Source organism: Corylus avellana, chromosome ca8 (genome assembly GCF_901000735.1).
Source record: "Corylus avellana chromosome ca8, CavTom2PMs-1.0".
NCBI classification, from domain to species: domain Eukaryota; kingdom Viridiplantae; phylum Streptophyta; class Magnoliopsida; order Fagales; family Betulaceae; genus Corylus; species Corylus avellana.
The window spans coordinates 22065028-22082528 of NC_081548.1; the positions used below are offsets into that span (position 1 = coordinate 22065028).

Here is a 17501-nt window from a genome sequence, read left to right on the forward strand (position 1 = left end):
CTTTTTTGAACACTTGGAAAGAGGGAGGATGATCTTTTAGTTTGCGAGCCATTTTTCCTTATGGACTGAACCAAATTTTTGGTCCATTCCTAGTTGTTCTAGGATCTACTTGCACTGTACTGGTTGGTTTCTTTCAGTGTTTGTTGCGTTGTTCACCCTTTTTTTGTATTTGATGTTGTTATATGTCCCCCTTTCCCTTCTCCCTTTGTTCTTACTTAGGGAAAAAAAAAAAAAAAAAACTATAGTGAGTCGAAAAGGCATGACTCGAGAACTAACTATCTTTCTCTTTTGGGGTCCGCCCGATGTAACAACTTCAATGGTAAAAACCCAACTGGAAGAACCGGTTTTCAGGGAAGCTACACAAACATATTTAACCATTTCAGTTTGAACTTTGCACTGATTCTAATAGTCACATCACATCATAATTACAAACTAACCTGTATAGGGCATTCCCAATTTGTTTGCACTGAAGCTCTCTACATTCCTTTTGAATGATGATTTCTATAAATGTTTGCATCCCTTTGATAAAAATAAAAATAAATGATTCAGTAGGATGATATATATATATATATATATATAATTCAAATTACTTGCATTTTCTTCGAAATGGTATTGTTGAGCGTATCCCAAATTTGAGTATAGACTCCGGTGATTGCTACTTCGACGAACTGTTTTTTTTTTTTTAAAAAAAAAAAAATTATTCAAGATGAATTTTAATGTATGATAAATTTGTTATGTAAAAGATACAGTTGGTACGTGTTATACTCAAGTCATGTGACATCTTAAATTACAAATTCACCTTAAATAAAAATTTATGTATAAATAATTTTTTTTAATAAAATATTTGAGCGCCGTAGTTGCAATCACGTATAAAAATAGAACGCAAAGAACTCAAGCACCATCAATTAATTAGGTGACATATTGATGAACTGAGACATTTGAAATTTGACTAAACCTAATAATTATTGAAATTGGAAGCTCGTAAGCTAAATTTAAATTATGTGAAAACTTAGGAATTAAATTATTTTTTTGAATTTCAAAAGTCTAGTGAATGTGTCACATCCTACCGCAAAACATGACAAAGAAATTGAGAAATGGTAGCGATCGATCCACTTTCACACCACGAGCACTAGGACTTAAATCTTTGAGCCTAAATTTGTCCTCACTTGAAGGAGGGCTTGGGGTGTGTCGCACCACCACCAGGATTAGGGCTTGAATTTGTGTCCCTCACTAGGAGGAGGGCTCATGTATGTCGTACTGCCACTAGGACTAGGGTTGGAGTCTTGTAGCTTGAATTTGTGTCCCTCACTAAGAGGGCTCGGGTGTGCCGCACCACCACTAGGACTAGAGCCTAAGTGTGCCACAACAGCATCAAGACTAGGATTAGTCTTGGAGCTTGAATTTGTGTCTCTCACTAGAATGAGGGCTTGGGTGTGCCACATCACTTCCAGGACTAGAGCCTAAGTGTGCCGCATGGCCCGCACCACCATCAAGACTAGGGTCAGAGCCTTGGAGCTTGAGTTTTTGTCCTTGACTAAGAGGAGGACTCAAGCGTGCCGCACCACCACTAGGACTAGGGTCGGAGCCTTGGAGCTTGAATTTGTGTTCCTCACTAGGAGGAGGACCCCAGTGTCCCGCACCACCACTAGGGCCAGGGTATTGGAGCCTAAACTTGTGATCATCCGAGTTTAAAACATTAATTGATCGGGCTTCTATTTTGTAGCCAAGCAATAGAAAGAGAATGATAAGCAATAAACTGAAACATTTGATTTCTCTGGGCATGACAGATATTATCATGGTGGTAACTGAAGTGTTTATGTAATAAAAAGTTGGTGAAGAATGAAGAGCATGTTATCCTATTGATATCGTCATGGGCGTGGTGATTGGCAACTATTGTAATTAACTTAATTACCTAATTAATTACTAATTAATTGCAAACTATTGGTTGTTTAGGGATGTTGAAACTCAATACATTTAATGTTGTGATCTTTACTGAGATCCCATTAATAGAAAATCTTCTTCTCTCTTCTCCTTTGATAATTCTTTTATTTACTTACCTTATGAGTAATTTCAAACTATTGATTGCTTAGTGATGTTGAAACTCAGTACATTTAATTCCTGGTCTAGTTCTATATTGCATTTATTTGTTTATTTATTAATCTGGATGAGTGTTCTATATGAAAATGGAGGCCAAAAAAGAGAAAAAGAAGAAGATAAATTAACCGAAATATATTACTCACATTCAAGGAGCCGGTGAGAACAGACGTTTCAAAACTAAATTTTTTCCAAGTAGTATAATTTTCAAAGCAAGCATGCACGATGCCACGTTGAGTTCATGAAAATCATGGATGCCATTTGTGGTTGCAATAATATTAATTGCATATTATTGCAATCTCCTTATTTTAAACATTAGTCTATAATATTATTTTCCTATAATAAGTTGCAATACTTCGTATGGCAATTAAATGTTCACAAACTATATGTTTTATCAAGAAGAACCTAATTTATTTAATTACAGAACTTAATAATTAGATTTGTAACCCCCATGCAACGCGATCCCCCCGAATGCATATCATGTGATTCATGTCTCACGTGACATGCGTGGGGCTTTATTGACATTATTGTTGTTATGCAACCAACAATAGTATTATTATCCATGTTTTCTCAAACAATTTGTGATGTCTGCATTTTCATTACTATTGTCTTGTTGGTTCTTGGGCTGTCAATGGACTGCATTGATCAGTTGGGAAAGCAATATGGGCTCATCGTTGCCTCCAAATAAGACTCCTTTTCAGGCCTCCAGGCTCAAAGAAAAGCCCAACTCCCATTCAGTCACCAAAGCTCAACCGTATCTTATCGAGATAGATAAATATATATATATATAGAGAGAGAAAGAGATATATATATATATATATATATCGGGAACGAACGATCCAAATCTTCCTTTCTCTTTGTAATATAATAATGTGAAAGCCAGCTGCCATTGTTGACCATAATAGTATATAACTATGCCTTCTCTGGTGTTCTCCCTCTGCAAAGCCTCAGCTGCGAGAGCGTAGAAAAACTCACTCCCTTTCCTCCCGCTTGTTTTCAATGGAAAACGCTGACGCTTTGCATGTGGCCGTTTTCCCGTGGTTAGCCATGGGCCATCTCATACCCTTCATGCAACTCTCCAACCGCTTAGCCCAAAAGGGTCACAGGGTTTCCTTCATCTCCACCCCAAGAAACATTGGCAGACTTCCCAAAATACCCTCGCACCTTTCCCCTCTTTTCAACCTCGTTTCCCTTCCCTTACCCCACGTCGACGGCTTACCGGACCACGCCGAGTCCTCCTCCGACGTACCTTTCAACAAGCAAAATTTGCTGAAAAGGGCATTCGATTTGCTTTATTCACAAGTGGCCGCCTTCCTCGAAGCCTCCAGACCGGATTGGATTATTTACGACTATGCCTCTCACTGGCTTCCTGAGCTCGCGGCTCGGAACGGTGTCTCACGCGCCTTCTTCAGCCTCTTCCACGCCGCCTTTATGTCCTTTCTAGGCCCACCGGAGGCGTTGATCGATGGAGGTTCAAGATCGACGGCTGAGGATTTCACGATGGTTCCAAAGTGGGTACCGTTCCACTCCAACGTCGTGTATCGGCTTCATGAGATAGCGAAGAACGTAGAGAGCTTGAGCGCGAACGAATCGGGGACGCCCGATACGGTCCGGTTCGGGACTGTGATCGCGGAGAGTGATGTTGTGGCTATTAGAACCAGCGCAGAGTTCGAACCGGACTGGTTGAATTTGCTGGTGGAGCTTTACCCGATACCCGTTCTTCCGGTTGGGTTTTTACCTCCGGAATTGAGAGATGGAGAGGAAGAGAAGGATGGGAAATGGGTTTATATGAAACAGTGGTTGGACAAACAGAGAGTTAACTCGGTGGTTTATGTCGCACTCGGGACCGAGGTGACTCTGACTCAACAAGAAGTCAACGAGTTGGCTCTTGGGTTGGAACAGTCCCAGTTACCATTCTTTTGGGTGCTGAGGGATCCGTCCGTGTCAACTCAAACCGAGTTTCCAACTGGGTTCGAGGATCGGGTGAAGGGTCGTGGAATCGTTCACGTTGGGTGGGCCCCACAGGCGAAGATACTGAGTCACAACTCGATTGGAGGATTTCTGACTCATTGTGGTTGGAACTCAGTCATAGAGGCGCTCGGTTTTGGCCGAGTTTTGATTCTTTTACCGTTTTTGAATGATCAGGGAATCAACGCCAGGTTGTTGCACGGGAAGAAACTCGGGGTGGAGATTGCCAGGAATGAGCGAGATGGATCGTTCACTCGTGACTCAATTGCTGAGTCGGTGAAGATTGCAATGGTCGACGACTCGGGTGAGTCATTGAGGGGCACCACTAAGGAAATGAAAGGGTTGTTTGGGGATATGGATACGAATGATCGTCTTGTTGATGGGTTTATACATTTCCTTCTAGAGAATAGATTCTCTACCACGAAAAATATAAATTTACTCCTCTAGTAATCACACAATTTTAGTTCTAAAATAACTTCAATCACGTTGCGATATTAATTTGGTATTTTGTACATTTCAATAGGAAGTAAATACCTAAACTTAAAATACCAAAAAGTAATATAACTCTATACCAAATAATTTTCATTATTTTGACAAAATATCTTGTTGACAAAATACTCATCGACAAAACTACCAATAAAACTATCATAGCTACCGTCTTAATTGGTTTTTGAGATTTTGGTGTTAAGGGCTTGAGGGTGGCTCTAGTGGGTGAGGGGTTTGGTGGTGGCGTTGGGTTATAATGAATGGAAAAATCAATAAAATTGATTTGAATTAAAGATTCTGTATTTTTATTTTTATTGTATTTTGTGTTTTTATTTTATGTGTCAAATTTTTATTGAATGTTGTAAAAAAAATGGGTTTTACACTATATTCTAATAAGAGATATGATAGGGGTTTAACTGAGCGACATCTAAGACCCAACTTTTATTTACATGGTACAAAGCCACATAAAAGTTGTGTCATATTCAAAATTAAAATTTTAAAAAAGAGACAAAAATCAAAACATATATCCACAAAAGTTTAGTCTTATATGAGGCTCAATTGAACCTCAATCATATATCTTATAATAAAATGGTTGTAAAAAAATGAATTTTAAGTTTTTTTTGTGTTTTTCATTTCCCCCTTTCTATCAAAAATCGTTTAAAACTACTTAGATGGTATCAACATGGTAAATGTCGGGTAAGCAAATTTGCCACATTATTGAAAACAAAATATTTTTACTAATTTTGCTAAAAAAATTAAAGTCTACACAAAAAGGTAGGGGGAAGGATGGCGAATGGCTCCCCCACTACAAGGTGGGGTGACTAGCTAGCTCGAACAAAGGGGTGGCTCACAAAGCCTACCTAAATAAGGGTGGCTCATGTTACCAACCTAAACAATGAGAAGTATTCTCTTTGCTTCAAATAAAATGGAGGGGAATTATTTAGTTACTTTTATGGGGCATTTTTGTCCACAAAAAAAATAAAATGACAAAATTACTCCCATAAAAATAACTAAATGTATCATCTTCATTTCAAATAACAAATGGATATGGCTTGCACAACCACCCATCTTTTTTCTTTTTCTTTTTTAATCTATTTATCAAGTTTTATTTATTTTTTAGTAAAATGAAAAAGTAGTTCTTTTAATTGAAATAACAAAACTACTTATGCCACATTAGCAGGGTTAATGCCACGCAAGCAATATTTTACTGTTTTTGACGAAATGAGTAAAATGAAAAATATGAAAAAACTTAAAAGAGTTAAAAGCTGAATTTAAAAATTTAAAGAGCAAATTAAAATTGTGCAATTAACCGTCACGTAGTATTGTAACACATTTATGAGATAAAAATATAATTTATAACATTACCAAAAAAAAAAAAAAAAACTTTTTGCCAACTATTCTCTCTCACACACATAAAAGAACTCATGCTTCTTAAAATTAAAAATCTTAATTCAATTTATTTATGGATTAGTTTCAAACTGGGAATATTGCACGAAAAAAGAACAAGAGAAAAAAAAAGTCGGCCACAAAATTCCGAAGGGGTATGGCATACGTCGTAAATACCAGCACTATTCAGGGTCATTCTTCTTTCTTCTATACCGTCCTGTCCTGAGCTGTCCTTCACTCTCTGCTCTCTCTCTCTCTCTCTCTCTCTCAAAAACTCCCACACATCACTCCTTCCCTTTTCTCTCACGCATCCACACAAACACGAACACAAACACAAATACAAAATACAATCACAAACAAATAATCGGCCTCTTTCCTATAGAGGCATTTATTCCCAATTCTCTCTTTTTTTTTCACTGAAAAATCTCTTTCACACTCTTTCGTTCCTAGGGTTAGGGTTTTCCCACAGCGTTCATTGGCATATCTAATGCCCCATCCGCACTCGCTTGGATTCCGCAAACCCCAATGTACGGACACGCCCAGCCCCTGAACATGCCCAACCAGATCGCCGCGGCCGCCGACGAAGACGACGTCTCCGGCGCCGGCGCCGAGTCGATCGACAACTCCCACATTCGCTACGAAGCCCACTCCCTCGACGACACTGCCGGCGCAGTCGTTGAAGTCGTCGAGGACGTCGCCTCTGACGCCGTGTACGGTCAAGCTGGTGGTGGCGGAGCGGCGGAGATAGCGATTCAGCGTCACGACGGCACCAGCCAGCTCACGCTCTCGTTTCGAGGCCAAGTCTATGTGTTCGACTCTGTTACCCCTGACAAGGTGCGATTTTTCTCTGCTTTTTTTTTTTTCTTTTCTTTTCTTTTCTTGGTGAATTGTCTGGTTTAGGGTGTCTTAGTGTTTCTTTTTATGTGCTGTTTGGATGCCGAGAAAATGTGGGAAGATGAAAGAAACTGAACTTTAATAGTTTGGATTTCTTCTATTTGGGGCATGAGAACCAAAATCAATACTCAATTGAGCTTAATAGGATTTCAATTTCAGCAACATGCAACCTAAAAATCAATCAAAGTTTCACTTTTGTGTCTCTCGGAGACAAATTCTCGGCAACCAAACTGAGAATTGGGGTTCGGCATCTATAAATTTTGAAGATTTTGACTGTAAAACTGTGTTCTGGGTTTGCATTTTAAGGTTCAAGCGGTGTTACTACTGTTGGGGGGCTGTGAATTATCTTCGGGTCCACAAGGAGATATGTTACCTCAGAACCAGAGGGTACTTCCTCAAACCATGAATGTTTTGGACATATGTATTTGAGAATATTATCGGGTGCTTTTTTGTAATTGATTACATTTCTGTAGGGCGGTGCGATGGACTATCCTGTACCATGTAGTCAACCGCACAGAGCGGCCTCGTTAAATAGGTTCCGCCAGAAGAGAAAAGAGCGATGCTTCGATAAGAAAGTTAGATATAGTGTCCGTCAAGAGGTGGCGCTCAGGTTTGGTGAATTTTTTTGTGTGGTTTTTTGAGCCGTATGAATTAAAAATGCATCATTCTAAAAAGAAAAATAACCAATAGGTTGATATGTAGGTAACTTTTGCTTGCCAAATCTGTACTGACATTTGGAAACCAGCTATGGTTTGTGGTTGTCATGCCTTCCTTTTAGCAATTGGATATGATGTGCTTATAGTTTCATCAACATACAGTTCATTGAAACCTTGTCTTATTAACTCATTACTCATTGAGCTCAAATTACAAAGTTCATGCTTTTCTTGTAAATGGCTATTTAATTTGAATTGATGCCTAAGCCTTCTATGGATGCTATTTGATATAGGCAGACACGAACTTTTTAGGTGGATGCCAACTTTTCATATATTTGTTAGGTCGTTCTATCTTTTCTCTCTCTCTTTTTTTTTTTTTTTGGGTAATATCACCCTAGCACTTGAAATTTACTGTGATTGTTTTGTTTATATTAGACAAATCTATATTTTGTTTTGGAAATTTATATTTATTGGAGCTTAAATGATTATAATAATTCATCAACTAGAAACCACCTTTATTAATTATATGCATTCCCTGGGTGACCAAATATCCTCCTTGAACTTACAAGGCCTGAAGATGTGGTGGTGAGGCACATATGGCATTAGAAAGAAGGATATGCCAACTAATCTACATTTTAGCAATTTGGATGATATGTAGGAACCAACAATTGATAGCACAAAGAAGAATGAAATAGAACTCAGAAGTAGAGACATCTAATTTGGCACAAAGATACTTGACTAATTCTGGCAACCACATAATATAAGCATTTTATTGATTGACAAGTACTAAAGTTAGATAAAATATAAGCCACCCAAATCCCCATCTCTTTTGCACATACAACACTTATCAATCGCAATGATGCGCCACTTCCGGAGATTGTCCATGGTAAAGATCTTTCCTAGGGCCGTTGATAACACAAAAAGGCCACCCTCAACAAAACCTTAGTCCGCCAAACACTTTTCCAAGGGAAACGGACACTATTTTTTTTTTATAATGAGGAACCCCTCCCAAGGCAAGGCCACTTTGTGTACCCATCCATGTTAGGCAAACTTCGAACCCATGTCAAGCACCCCCTCCACACGGATCAGGTAATACTTCGGGCTAGCCCCTAGGAATTGTTTGCACCCAAGGGGATTCGAACCTTAGACCTCATGGACTACCACAAGGACCAAGGCTCTTACCACTTGAGCCAACCCCTTGGGGTTATAAACTAACACAATCTTCTCATGTCTTTCCTTATTTTTCTTTTCTATAAGGCATAATCCAAATACAAGGTATGGAAAGCAAATAAGATTTACATTTTTGGGATAAAAGGTGGGGATGGTCATGATTGGGCAAGTGCTGTGCTATTACATGTTTATCTAACATCATATATGTATTATAAAGTGGTTGAGAGCTATGCATTTAAGTATCATTTGGTGAAATGGTCACATGTGTGTACGCCAATGAAGTTTGGGGGGTTAGGGGTGCGAAGCTTGATTCAATTTAATCAAGCTTTGATGGGTAAATGGCTGTGGAGGTATGCGATAGAACGGGAGGCATTATGGAGGAAATTAGTGCATATTAAATATGACAATCATACGGGTGATTGGTGCTCCAAGGAGGTGGGGGGAACGTATGGAGTGGGAGTGTGGAAATGTATTCGAAGGGGATGGGAAGGCTTTGCGCATCATGTGCGATATGATATTGGAGATGGTACAAAAGTACTTTTTTGGCATGATGTGTGGTGTGGGGAACGCCCTCTGAAACTTGTGTATCCCGTTTTGTTCAATATTGCATTTAATAAGGATGCGTGGGTGAAGGAGTACATGGAGAGAACGAATGATATTCTTCATTGGAATGTCCAGTTTTTTCGACCTGTGCATGATTGGGAATTGGAGGAGGTAACACACTTTTTTGCATTGTTGTACTCCCAAAAACTCAGATGTGGAGGTGAGGATAAAATTTGTTGGCTTCCGTCAAAAAGAAATACATTTGAAGTGAAATCCTATTATCAGACTCTCTCTACACCGGCACAGGCGTTTGCTCTGTGGAAGAGTATTTGGAAGGTAAAGGCTCCCCCAAGAGTGGCTTTCTTTGTGTGGACAACAACGGTAGGAAAAATCCTCACCTTGGACAACTTACGAAAGAGAAATGTTATGGTAATGGAGTGGTGTTATATGTGTAAATATTGTGGAGAGTCCATTGACCATCTACTCCTACATTGTGAGGTTGCAAATGAGGTATGGAATGTATTCTTTCAACTCTTTGGAGTGAGTTGGGCTATGCTGTGAAAGGTGAGTGATATCTTGGAAAGTTGGAGGGTTCAATTGGGTAATAGGCATGCTTTGCGTATGTGGAGGCTCGTCCCACTATGCGTGATGTGGTGTTTATGGTGAGAACGGAGTGTACACAGCTTTGAGGATAATGAGAGCAGCATGAATGAGTTGAGGAAGTTGGCGTTTCATACTTTGTTCTCTTGGAGCGGGACTTGGTCGAACTCGAATGAGTCCACCTTTTCTGATTTCGTAGAGTTCTGTAAATCTTTTTCTAATCAATAGGGGTTTCCCTATATACCTCTTGTATACATGAGTTGCGTCCCTCTGTGCGTTTTGATAATATACTTATTGCTTATCAAAAATAAATAAATAAATAAAGTGGTTGAGAGCTTAGGCATATTTAGGATAGTTTGTCATGTACCATTGCCCACTAAGTAATTTTTTTTTTTTTACAACTATGTACCATTGCTCACTAAGTGAAAGGAGTAACTTGCATTCAATCTATTATAGTTTTTGGACTTCAAATCTAGCTTTCTAAGCTAGATTTGCGAGTGTAGGAAGTGGCTCTAGTCGGGGCAAAGGCAGGACAGCTTTGCAAGTGTAGGAATGCCTTGTATTTAGGGATTAGTTGGGGTTACAGGGGTTGGTATTGCGAGATTAAGGTTTCTGTGGGTATTTAGGCTTATTGTTTGGGTGCCTTTTGTGGGCTTGTGTTGGTTTTCCTGTGTACTTTGGGGTGCCTTTACGCTTTTTGATATATACAACATTACTTATCAAAAAAAAAAAATTCTAGCTTTCTACTTAGTTGTGTAAGCCGTGTGCTTCCATTCCTCATTTCACTTAGGCATACTAATGCAACTGGGTTCTTAGTTTCTACTTTCTAGGTATATGACCTCACCTGCCACTCCATTTTTATGATGGGGTTGGAAGTGCTGTTTGGCTCAAGAGCCATTGTTTAAACCACAATAAAACTTGAATTTTACAGTTTTGTGAATAGTATTCGTACTACAGTGGACATTACTGTCTTGTGACTCAGACCCTTAGAAATGTAATATTATAGATAAATGATGGATTACAGTGGCAAGTTTGAAAGCACAAAAAGAACCTAAACAACCACCACAAATCTCCCCTTTCTCTTCCCTTGGGGCCAATTATATATATATATATTAAAAAAAAAAAAAAAAAAGACCACCATAAATGCTTTTTACTTAGGCTGTAAAGTTTTTTGGTTGGTATGGGCCCTGTAAGTCAAGTTTCGGTCTATTGAGATGATTGGTCTTCCTCAGTAAGCTGTCTATGGCATCATTCGTACAAATGATTTAACTTATCAAAAGGAAATTATTCTTAAAAATGACTTACTAAAATTTTGTATGTATTTTTTGACAGGCTGGTTTTACTTTGATCCTGTCTATGCAAGTCAGATATACATTACTTCTTCCTTTCCCAGTGCTGGTGGCAGCAAATCTTATTATAAAAGAATATGATAGGAACTGAAATAAATTTGTTTTGTTTTGTTTTACCAGTGTCTGCCATTAAGTGATGATTTTGCTATATTTTTTTTGTCGGTTATTTACTTATCAATTTTTTTGGTTGGTTATTCTTATTGTGACTTACCCTATGTTACTAGCTATTCTTGTGTTTCTGATACCTATATGTTTTACTTCTCTAGGATGCAGCGTAATAAGGGTCAATTTACTTCTTCCAAAAAGTCTGAAGGAGATTATAACTGGGGTTCTGTCCAGGAGTCGGGGCAAGATGATAGCCCGCCAGAAGCCTCGTAAGTTTAATCATTATTACTTCCTCCAAGACTGTTCTATTTTTTTACTGATTAGGGGATTCTCTTCTATACTTCCCGTCTACTAAGATTGCGTCATTCTGCGTTTTTTCAATGAGATTATATTACTTACTAAAAAAAAAAATATCCTCCAAGACGCAATTGGTTTTGATTTCTTCCCCTTTTGTACTTAATTTATATTCTCATTTTATGTTTTTTCCTGAAATGTGTTATATTTTTATTATATCAGATTTCTAATGTGTTTATACATCTTAAAATTGCTAAATCTTCTACTTATCAAAAAATTATTGTTACATCTTTTACTATTTTTTGTATGCTTGTCTAGATGTACACATTGTGGTGTAAGTTCAAAGTCTACCCCAATGATGCGGCGGGGTCCATCTGGTCCAAGGTCTCTTTGCAATGCCTGTGGACTTTTTTGGGCAAACAGGGTTAGTATTTATTTTGAATGATTTGATTACTTTATTATCTTTGATTTTTTTTTTGGTAGAGATGAAAATTTACATTTTTAATACTTAAAGAAGCTTGATTTCTGCTGTCTGAAAAACATTGTTTATCCTGGCTTCGATACAATGATACATATACCACATCTTACATAGTTTCCATGTAAACATAATTCATGTATGATGTATCCTTCTTAAGCGCATGCTATTGATTCATTTGCTGCTCTTGTTTTATGAGATTTAGATTCTAGCTTGATAGATATGTGGAGTATCGAATCATTGAGTTCAATCAAGCAAGTAGCAAGAAGTTTAAGAATGACTACTAGTTGCAATTTGTATTTGGAAATTTTCATTTTTTTTTTCCCATATCTTTTCTGAAAGTTAGTTCTTGTCAGAAATTTTTGAACTCTTTCCCCTATGAGCACACCCAAATTAGAAACATGAGTCCCACCAACCACCACACACCCCAACACCAAAGCAATAAGCCATGGGACACCAAATCAACTTCAGACAAAAAACACATCAGCTTAAGTTGATACAGATCCCAAATCTGTATTCGCTCGACCATCAGAACACCACCTGAAATATTCTCTCAAGAGAGCACCATGCCACTGTCACTGACTTGTGGCAATGGCGTCTCCGACTTCATTGTATTCGTCTCCATTTTTTTCCTTCAAATTATTGTCCACTTTGTTTCCTTTACAAGGGCATTCCTGGTCTCTATATCATAGATTAGTTCTTCTCCACTCGTTCATCTAGGTGATATTTGCAAGAACTGATAATGGATCATTGAATGAGTATAGGAAACCGCAAGAACTCTTTGGCACACTATCTTTAGTCGGTTTGGGTTGCTTTGGGTTATGCCTTGCAAAGTGAGGGATTTATTTTATTGCAGGTGGTCGGGAGGTCGTGCTCGAAGCGCGGTAGTTTGGAAGATGGTTCCTCTATGTCTTATGTGGTGTATATGGATCGAAAGAAATGCTAGATGTTTTGAGAATTCTACTAGGACTATAGAGGAGTTGACTCATTTTTTCTTCTTTACTCTTTACTCTTGGACAGCCGCTTGGTTAGCTCCTTTAGTAATTAGTTTTTCTGACTTCCTCTTTCATTTCTCTCCTTCCTAGGCGCTCTCTTTTTATACTTCCCGTGTATATGGGTTGCGCCCCTCTGCGCTCTTGTTTTATAATACTTTTACTTATCAAAAAAAAAATAGGACAAAAATTTCTTCCAAACTAGTTTAAAGGAAATATCCTCCAACTCATTTAAAATAGTGTCAAGTGTCTATAAACATTTAAAAAGGCACATTAAATTTAGTCTAAGTTAGTAAACTGCTATTAATGACGTTAAGAATTTAATAGAGGGAATTCAGATACCCATGGGAATGTGGATTCCTACCCCTTGGCCTTGAGATTGTTTACTTTCTGTTAAATGACAAGAACGCCCACATAATTTGTTTTTTTTTATTTGTTTACCCTTTTATCTCCTCACACAACTTTCAAGTGACCAATACATGTACGCATAATTTGAAGCAAAAGTATCACTCTTTTGTTTTGTTTTTTCAGTTTTTCTGTGAGAGAATCATTCTATTTTGTAATAGTTAGATGTCAAACCTGAAATGATTATTTCGATGGGCTCTACCATACATAAGCACTTCTTGTTGTTGATATGTTCCATTTCTCTCTCTATATTGCGAGTAATAAGGCGGAATTCACAGTCTACACATGTTTCTTTTTTCTGTTTGTAAAACGTGCAAATTGTATGGACAAAACGTGCATAAGGATATTTTGGAAAAAATAAATAATTTCTATTGGATGTTTAGGAGTAAACAGAATGTGGGAATCTCATATTCCTAGGAATCTCATTAGATTCCTAATTATTTTCAAACGCGGGAATCCTGATTTTCAGGCATCACATCATTTCTGAGAATGTGGATGCTGTGGGAAATGTTAGATTCGATGAACCAAATGCCACGTTATTGTAATATCTGAGATTTTTAGTGGCATAGTTTATGATTATCAGATTTCTGGCTACTCTTGTTTAATATTCTTCCCTTGATTATTCTATCCTCCAATCGGCTCATCCTTAAGATGACGTCCCAAAACACTAAACATGCTTTGCGATCATTACTTGTAAATCTGCTTGCCTTCATGCATATGCATCTTTTTTACTGCTTCCAATATTGTCTTACATTTTTTTTCAATTGAACTCTACAGGGGACTTTGAGGGATCTTTCCAAGAAAGCCCAGGATCATTCGCTCACTGTGGCTGAGCAGGTATGCTTTTCATGGAGAGTATAAGTATCAGGCTCTAGATATTCTTCTGTTTACATTATTCTTCCATTGTCCTGCAAATTTAATGCTGCATCCTTTGTTTTTTTTTTTTTTTTTGGCATTTTTATCCTTAACTAGGGTGAAGGTGAAGCTCATTCGGACTGTGGAACTGGAATTCATACAAACACAAACAACAATCTTGTTACTTTCTCTAATGGTGATAATAAGTCAGCTTTAATGGCTGAGCACTGAGTTGGGAGTTATCTTAACAAAAGAGGCCATATCGATCTGTTGCCGCTGGCTGGCATCATTCAAGTAGGTTTTCTAGTAATTTTATTTGTCTTGTCCATCCAATGTACAGATAATAGTGCCGTCATCTATCAATACAATAGGTTATCTCCTTTTATATCGCTGGTACTATGCAAGGATTATCTCTAATGCTTCCACCTTTTGATGTATCATCATAAAGCCTCAATTATCTTTACTGGTAATTTTGAACACCATATACTTATAATGCTAATAGCCCCGCTCCATAGCACAGTTTGGTGAAATTTTCTTTTCTTCTTCTAAACTCTTTTTACTATGAAACATTCTAGTGTTAGCATATTATTAATAATAATAATAATAATAATAATGAAAATCTACATATGAATTGGTCCTTGTCATCTCTAAAGTTCAAGTCATAATTTCTTTGAGTTTGAACAATTTATGGAGCATTTTATGATGACAAATTCCAGTTGATTTTTAACTGGTTTATATAATATGAAGGCCTGTTCGTCTTCCCAATCAACTTGGGGCACTTTGACTACTTTTTCCACAGGTAACCTTCGAACCCCTCAGCGAACGAAGTGCTTATATTATAAACTATATGTTGACTTTGTTGGCATCATTTGCTTTCTTGACTGATTTGGTTTTTTGGACTACAACGCCTGCCACCTACTAAATGTATTTAAATAATGCTCCCAACTAAAAAGGAAACTTTTAAAGAAAATATTAACCCAATCCTTCCTTCACGTAAAGGTGGTCACAGATTTGGTCGGCTGGTGATCCGGGAAAAACACTAGGTCGGCCCCCACCAACCTATGCTTTGACAAGTGGTCTCTCAACTGCCAAATTTTTCTGTGGGTTGATAATGATGACATGTTGATGGACTTTTTTGGGTTTTCAAGCCTGTTCAAACACTTATCCGGATGGATAGGTGAGTCTATGGAGGACCCTCTCTCAGTCCCAACAAATCGATATGATTTTAAAATAATCAAGATCAGCAAAATTCTATTCGAGTGTATCTTTATCCAGAGTGATAACAAACCTAAATGGCATAATAGGGTAATCCCACCTTTGGCGTGACAAATGGCGCATGATTTGACTACAAAGGCACCCTTTCTTCCCCTTCTTTCCTTTTTATTTTTATTTTTTAGAATAATCAAGATCAGGAAAATACTATTGACTTTGTTTGGTAACCTTTTTTCTTTTGAAAATGTAAATTTTAACAAACAAATAAAAATACTTAAACACTTTGTAAAATACTCGAAATTAGTTTTATCATTTTATTAAGCAAACCCACTAACCAAGACTCCCAAGTGCTATACCAATTGATAATATGAATTCTTTAGGTAATCCTTTGATTTGGGAAAGAGTATTGCACTCACATCTTACATCATTTTATTAAACTGGTGTGACTTAACAATCAATAATTTTTAATTTTTAAATTAAGAGGCATACGAGAAACAAGTGTAGGATGCGGAATTGCTCATTGGCTAAAAATGCCGCCTCTCTCTCTCACTCTCACTCTCAATAAAAGACGAAAAATCCGCCCTCAATAGTAAAGGTGAAAAGGCCTCCACTCATGATCACTTGACATCATATCACTAAAGTCTTTTTATTTCCTCGGAAGATTCAAAACCTCATTCCCATTAAAGCAATGGATAGATAGTGCCCTTTCCATTTCTTCTTTATTTCGTGTACTCCTGCAATTTTACAATGAGTTTTTAAATAAATAATAGTGATAATGTAATAGTTATACATTCTTAAAGTTAAAACTATACAATCCAACTAAAGTCTAAAGGTAATAATAATTTTTTTTTTTTTTTTTCATTGTTGGTGTACTGTTTACTAAAAAAGCCTTTTTGGACCTTGCAAAAGCCCATTCAAACCATCTGTTAGTCCTACTGTAAATAATAATAAAGAAAAAACTATCAATTGTCTTTTTTACTTTAAATATGGTCAATATCTCATAATACATCGATATTGATATATGACCAACTTTTCTTTTTAATTTGAATTTATTTATTAATATTGATATCTCATAATACATCGATATTAATAAATAAATAAAAGTTTATAGAGGTAGCTGCACGACCAATTCCAACAAGATACAAGTGGTTGTGTGACCACCTCACTAGGGTAGAGGTGGCTGTGAGGTTGCCTTCTCTCCTCCATTGAGGGTGGCCATATAGTCGGCTATTCTCATTTTTTACGGTGGTTATGTGACCTCCTTTATATTTTTTAAAATCTTAATTTTTGTTTTGTTTATATATATATATATATATATATATATATATAAGAAGTTAAATTCTATGTTTTTAAAAATAAGCACATTTTTTTTTTCTCTAAATAAAATATAGAGGTGGCCACATGACCAATTCTAACAGGACACAAGTGATGGTGTGGCTACTCCAACAGGTTTGAGGTGGCTGTGTGACCACCCCATAAAGTCAAAGGTGATTGTGCGAACACCATCTTCCTTTACAGAGGGTAGCCATATGGTCTACCCTTCTCCTTTAAAATGGTTAGGTGACCTGCTTTATATTTTTCAAAATTTTATTTTTTTATTTTATAAATAAGAAGTTAGACTATTCATTTTAAAAAATAAGCATATATATATTGTTTTTTCTAAATAAATAGGTTCAAGTTTTGTTTGTTTGAAAACACAAAATTGAGTTTTCAAAATATTTAACAAATATTACCATTTTAAAAAATAATAAATAATAAAAAACACATAAAAAAAGATTAAATTTAACTATATATTCACCGATAAAACTATATTTGGATAATTGTAACTCAAGCTCAATTTGTTTCGTCATAAAATGTTTCCGTCAAAACACATTTTTAACGAAAAATGATTTCTTTAAGAATATTTTTTAGCTGTGGTGAAAAATAGTCGGCGACTTTTGGCAACCTTCAACGCGCATTGTTGATGAATTCTGGCAACCATCGGTGGCGGCGGTCAACAGAGAATTTTGGAGAACTTCAG

General features: G+C 37.0%; 2 protein-coding genes across 2 annotated transcripts; both read left to right on the top strand.

Annotated features, from left to right (window-relative positions):
• Positions 1-2925: 2925 nt before the first annotated feature.
• On the top strand, positions 2926-4711 carry LOC132190035 (UDP-glycosyltransferase 91C1). Its single transcript, XM_059604912.1, has one exon. It carries the CDS (start codon positions 3094-3096, stop codon positions 4507-4509), a length of 1416 nt encoding a protein of 471 aa, XP_059460895.1. The 5' UTR covers positions 2926-3093; the 3' UTR covers positions 4510-4711.
• Positions 4712-6181: 1470 nt separating this feature from the next.
• LOC132190356 (GATA transcription factor 25) lies at positions 6182-14799 on the top strand. Its single transcript, XM_059605325.1, has 7 exons — positions 6182-6768; positions 7135-7215; positions 7302-7438; positions 11410-11517; positions 11861-11966; positions 14192-14251; positions 14387-14799. The coding sequence occupies exons 1-7, from the start codon at positions 6460-6462 to the stop codon at positions 14498-14500; spliced, it is 915 nt and encodes a 304-aa protein (XP_059461308.1). The 5' UTR covers positions 6182-6459; the 3' UTR covers positions 14501-14799.
• Positions 14800-17501: the final 2702 nt, after the last annotated feature.